Source organism: Bubalus kerabau, chromosome 8, assembly GCF_029407905.1.
Source record: "Bubalus kerabau isolate K-KA32 ecotype Philippines breed swamp buffalo chromosome 8, PCC_UOA_SB_1v2, whole genome shotgun sequence".
NCBI classification, from domain to species: Eukaryota; Metazoa; Chordata; class Mammalia; order Artiodactyla; family Bovidae; genus Bubalus; species Bubalus kerabau.
The window spans coordinates 97,868,881-97,875,222 of record NC_073631.1 but is presented as its reverse complement, the minus strand read 5'-3'; the positions used below and the strand labels follow the sequence as shown (position 1 = coordinate 97,875,222).

The 6,342-nt window shown below is 42.7% G+C and overlaps 1 protein-coding gene across 1 annotated transcript; it reads left to right on the top strand.

The window, feature by feature from the left end:
• The first annotated feature begins 4,881 nt into the window (after nucleotides 1–4,881).
• Nucleotides 4,882–5,865, top strand: KLF14 (KLF transcription factor 14). The gene has a single exon (XM_055589387.1). The coding sequence runs from the start codon at nucleotides 4,882–4,884 to the stop codon at nucleotides 5,863–5,865; it is 984 nt and encodes a 327-aa protein (XP_055445362.1).
• Nucleotides 5,866–6,342: the final 477 nt, after the last annotated feature.

Sequence of the window (6,342 nt, the reverse complement as noted above, 5' to 3'; positions counted from 1 at the left end):
ATTAAACAAATATATATTTTAAAAGAAACAGATATGATCAGCAAAAGCTGGCTATTTTTTAAAAGACTACAGACAAACTTGTACAGGTTTGTCTTAAAGTGTAGACAAACCCTCTGCTGAGACAAAAAAGAACAGAGAATTCATAAATATATATCAGGAATGAAAAGGAGGCTATAACTACAGATACCATAGAGAATTTTTCAATAACAAGGGAATGTTATGAATCACATACCAAAATTTTAGAGGCTTGATTGTAATATCTAATTTTTAAAGAAAAGATATGAATTTCTAAAGTTGACTCAAGAAGATACAGAAAATCCAAATAAACTAATAATCATGAGAGAAACTTAACCAAATTTTCAAAATATCATGGTTTCACAGATGAGATGTACCAAACATTCAAGAAACAAATAGAATTGTTACAGATAACAGAAAAACATCTAAATGCATTTCATGAGAGTAGTATAAACATGGACAAAGGTAGCACAGGAAAAGAAAATTATAAGCCAGTATCAGTTATGAACATAGATGCTAAAATAAAAAAGCACGTGCAAACTGCATAAGTAGTATATTAAAAAATAATAGTACATCATGGCAAAGCAAGATTTATATCAATGAATGCAAGGATAAATCCATGGTAGAAAAACCTATCAAAGTTATCCACTACTTTAATATATCAGACAAAACCAATTATCATCTTAAAAGTTTTAGAAAAAGCACTTAATAACATTCAATATTCATTTCATTGTTTAAAAATATTCCTTCTTTAAACTCAACTGGGAAAGAAAAGGACTCCTTAACCTGATAAAGAGTTTCTATTCCAAACTTATAGCAACTATCATAAATAACAATGGCACACTAGAAACAGTCTCAATGAGATAGAAATAGGAAAATCCTGCCTACTATTTGATATTATATTGGAGGTCGCCGTCTATTCAATGAGATAAGAAAAGGAGAAAGTATTAAGAGTATTATTTAGAGATAATATTACCTACATAAAAATAGAAGAGAATTTGCAAATAAACTTTAATAAGAAACTTAAGCATATTTGCTGAAACAATCCAGAGATTAGGATGCCACCCTCTCACTGCCAAGGGCTGGGGTTCAATCCCTGGTTGGAGAATTAAGATCCCACCAGCCACGCAGCATGGCAAAAAAAAAAAAAAAAAGGATTATTCTAAAATCAGTAACAATTCCCAGTAGCAGCACTAACCCATTAAAAAAATTTTAAAGGATCCCACTTCTAAAAGCAACAAAATAGTAAGATACCTAGGAATAAATCTAACAAGTACAAGAGTTTTAAGTATAAAATGTTACAGAAGGATATGAGGAAATCAGAATAATATTAATATACTGAATGACTCAATTTTATAAAAATGTCATATCTCTCAAAATTTAACCTGAAAATTTAACTGACAAAAATACCAGAAAGGTTTGTCAACAGAAATTGACCAACTGATACTAAAGTTAGTATAGGAAAGCAGAGGTCCAAAAATAGCTGTTACAGCTTTTTTTAATGAACAAATAGGGAAATGTGCTTCTATAGGTGAAGATTTATTATAAAACCATAATAATTAAAAATATGTGGTACTGGCTCAGAATTGGTTTGGCCAATAGAAAAGGACCAAGTAGAAATCTATCCATGAATATACAGAAATTTAATTTATAATCACAGTGGCATTACCCATCAGGGAAGGAATGAAAGACTGTTTAGTAAATCAAGTCATGATAACAGTTCTCCATATGGAAACAGGGAGAAGAAATTAAATTCCTACTTTACACCATTCAAAAAATAAATCCCTGATGGATCCATTTTACAAGTGTGGAAAACAAAACTTAAAACATTAAGGGAAAAAACTTAGGAGGGTATCTTTGTGGCATCACATGTGGAGAGGTGTCTTTAACACGACACAAATGACACAAACTCTAAAGATCAGTGACTATGACCACATTTTAAATTTTCTATAGTTCAAAAGTTATCAAATGTTAAAAGAGTCACAGAAGGAGGCAATATAATGTTGTATATGTGAACTGCTACAAACCAAGAGGGGGGAAGATGAAAACATTCACAGCCCACTGGATAAATAGATGAGGACTGTGAAAAAACAAACCACACACTCAGAAACCTTAATAGCCAGTAAATATCTGAAAAAATACTCAGCCTCATTGGCAGTGAGGGAAATTTAAATTAACAATAAGATTCTGAGTTTTAAAAAAAATATCTAATTGTCAGAAATAAGAAAAGTCTGAATTTAAAAAGTGTTGAAGGTCATGTGAGGGAAACAGGAACTCTCATAGACTGCTGATAGTTGTGTAAATTGAAAAAATATTTGGCAGTCTCTAATAAACTGAAAATGTGTGTGTAACCTAGCAATTCCCCATTAGAAAGACACAGAAATTCTCGCATGTATGCAAGGGACACAGGAACATATGTTCATAAGAGCATTGCTGTTAATACCAAAATATTTGCAGCAGTTTCAATATTCATTAATAGGGGAATGAATAAACCCAACATATTCATATACACGGATCTATAATATAGCAACTAAAATGAATTAACAGGATTTATATTTATCAACATGGTGAGAAAGGATGAAAACATACCACGAAGGAAAAACAAAACAAGTCACAGAATATGTACACTCTAACACCACACATGTGCATTTTAAAAATCAAAGCAATACTCTGTGCTTGTATGGGTTCATATATAGTGAAAGTATAAACCTAGAGGAAAGTTACCAAATTCATGGTAGTACTTGCCTTGGAGAAAAGGGTGTAGAATGGTTTTGGGGAAGAGTACAAAGGGACTTCAATTTTATCAGAAATGATGAACAGCTCAATTAAAAACAGACCTGAAGCAGGTATGGCAAAATGCTGACATATACTAGTTATATGAGACAGGTACATGGGTGCCTGTAATAGTCTCTCTGCATTTTAAAAAAGTTTTAGATTTTTTTCTAAATAATAATATTTTTTTAAAAACAGCTAGTGAAGAATTCTATCTGATACAATCTTAATATGTGTAGAGTGAGAGTTAATTGTCTAAAATTTTAAAGCAAGCAGCTTTATAATAATTATCTGTTTTAGAACAGAATCTCCATAAAAATAATAAAGCTGACAGGATCATAAAACTACTGAAATGAATAAAGTAGATTCTGTAAGTGTCAACATGGATAGTTTTCAAAATCATATTGAGGGGGAAAAGTAAGTTGCAAAATAATATGTACATTTTGCTGTACCATTTATAAAGAAAACTTAAAACATATAAGCATAGACAAATATATTTACATGTAGATATATAGAGGTAATTAGGTAATAAAGAAGAATAACAGTACTGCAAGCATACACACTTTATGACACTGATTACCTAGGCAAGTTAAGAAGAGAGAAAGGTGAATGAAACTGGGGAGGGAAATAAGGTGACAGTCAGCTCTATCTGGAATCTTTAATCTAAATAAAAAGCCTGAAGCAAATGTGACAAATATTTCACGTTTGATTATCCTTAGGAAGTATATACATTAATGTTTGTTATTCTTGAGGTATCTGCATTTTTAATTTTCAAAAGAAAAAGAAAAGTATTAAAGAACTGCAAATAAACTGCACATAATTCAAATATATATAAGTAAAGCTTGTATACATCAAAAACCACGCTATGGCTATTTTTAGAAATTATCCTGTTTGCTTTTCTGTGTGTTTTTAATTTTTATTTAAGTCAAAGGAGGAAAAAAATGAAAGCAGCGAAGAAATGTAAACATATACACACACATATATCTGACTATATAAAAAGAAAAAGATCTACAATCACAAAACACCATATGAGCAATTCTATATAATTTGCTGCGTTTTCTTATTTTTAATTTTTGTCAAGAGAAAAATAAAAGACGCTGCCTAATTGGAAACGTGACTTTCTATTATTAAAATTGTGGGAGTCCATTTTAATGTGTTTATCTCGCTGCTAGTCTATAATTTATATTTCAGCGTGGAAATTTGTTTGTATGCCTGTGACAGGTTAATGCAGTTTAAACATGCATTTTTCTTTCGTTGGCTGAATGGTTAAATCGTTACTCAAAGGATTTTAAGTTTCAATTTCAACCATGAGAGGATTCTTTGCTTTTTTCAAGGTTAAAAATGTTTCTGGTTCGAAAATTAATTAATGGCTACGTAGCGGCTCTATTTAGGGAATTGGTACGGACCCTGGGTTGACAGCGGGACTGTTAGATGAGAAAACTTTTTTTTTTTTGGTGAAGACTCGGGGATATTTTAAATCTGATCGGAGAGCGGTAACAGAAGTGAAACGTAATCCCAGCCCGCTTTACTAACAATCGTAATTATGAATCGAAAGACATGTCAGGTATAAGCATTTTTTCCCCTTAAAAAAAAAGTTTCGCGGACTCCGCCGGACACCCAGCTGGCGGAGGACCAGCGGGCGAAGGGGGGGCGAAGCCGGCAGGCTGCCCAGAAGTTACGATCGGGGAGTTTTCTCTTTATTAAAATTACCTGGCTCGCCGGCAGAGGCAAGAATGCGAAGACAAGATAATTTCTTAGGCTGTTAGGAATGACTTAGCCCCGGTGGGTCGCGCGTTCCGAGGGGTGTCCTGCCGGCCGGGGCGGGTCCCGCCACCCCCGCGGGCTCCGGTGCGTCAGGGGCGCGTCAGGCGGGGCGGGCTCCGCGCGGGCGGCCGCGGCGGCTGCTGCTGCGGCGGCGGCGGCGGCGGCGGCGGCGGCGGCGGCGGCAGCGGCGGCTGCGGCGGGTGGCGGGCGGCGCGCACCGGGCCTCCTGCTTCTCGCTCCGAGGCAGCGGGGACGGACGCTCCCGAGAACTCTCTCGCCCGCGGCCGGCCGCGCTCGGACGGCGCGCGCCGGCGGCCCGGCGGTGTCAGCATGTCGGCTGCCGTGGCGTGCCTGGACTACTTCGCCGCCGAGTGCTTGGTGTCCATGTCCGCGGGTGCTGTGGTTCACCGCCGCCCGCCGGACCCCGAGGGCGCGGGCGGAGCGGCCAGCTCGGAGGTGGGTGCGGCGCCGCCGGAGTCCTCTCTGCCGGGTCCGGGGCCACCGGGGCCCGCGTCGGTCCCCCCGCTCCCCCAGGTCCCCGCCCCTAGCCCCGGCGCGGGCGGCGCCGCGCCCCACCTGCTGGCTGCAAGCGTCTTGGCTGACTTGCGCGGCGGCTCTGGTGGGGGCTTCGGAGAGTACTCCGGGGAAGTTCTGCGCGACTCGTCCGGCTCCTCCGACCCGACCCCGTGCTCCGGCCCGACCCTGGGTTCCCAGCCAGCCCCGGCCTCCAGCGCAGCCGAGGTCTCGGGACCCATGCACTCCTCCGGCGCGCTCGAGGTCCCTGGCGCGCCAGCCGTCCCGGGAGCGCCTGCCCACCCTGGCGCGGTGTCTGGCGTGGCCCCTGGGGCCGGCCCCGCCCCCGCCACGGGTCCAGGCCCCCGTCGGAGGCCAGTAACACCTGCTGCCAAGCGCCATCGCTGCCCCTTCCCGGGCTGCAACAAAGCCTATTACAAGTCATCACATCTGAAGTCCCACCAGCGCACCCACACGGGTGAGCGCCCGTTCTCCTGCGACTGGCTCGACTGCGACAAGAAGTTTACGCGCTCCGACGAGCTGGCCCGCCACTACAGGACGCACACGGGCGAGAAACGCTTCTCCTGCCCACTCTGCCCCAAGCAGTTCTCTCGCAGCGACCACCTGACCAAGCACGCCCGCCGCCACCCATCCTATCATCCTGATATGATCGAGTACCGGGGGCGCCGTCGCACGCCCCGCGTCGACCCGCAACCCGCCAACCTGGTGGACAGCTCCGGCTCCGTCCCCGGGCAGGTGCCCAGCTTCACCACCTGCTTGTCTGACAGTCACTGCTGTTAGTCGTTCCCTCAAGGATGATCCCCCAGGCCACTGTCCTTGCTTTTTCTCTGCCCATCCCTCTTTCCCTGAGTGATTATACCAAGGCACAGACTGGCTTCTCCGCTCTGGCGGGTGGGGGTTGGGGGGTCAAGGCAGGCATGTTGGACTCTGGGGAGGGACTGGGGGCCCGAAAATAGCAGGAATTCTTACAACACGTATATCATCCAAAAGGGGGGGATTGCCTCAAGACAGACCCCCGGAACTGATAAGAAGGGATGAACCCCCGTACTCTCCAGAGTCCTGAAGATTCTCCCTTCCATGGGAACCAGAGATGTGAAACTGGAATTCTCAGGTGCCTGAGGAGCTCTCAGTCTCAAAAGACTCTGGTGTCTTACCCACCCTCCAGGGCGGACCTTGGAGAGGGTGTCAGGGGTGGCAGTCTTGGGAATGTCCAGGACTGGGATCGTGAGAGGCCTTTGGAAACAGAAATGATTTCTA

Excerpts from the sequence above, each read along its gene's own strand:
- KLF14 (XM_055589387.1), top strand. The coding sequence starts at position 4,882 with ATGTCGGCTGCCGTGGCGTGCCTGGACTACTTCGCCGCCGAGTGCTTG.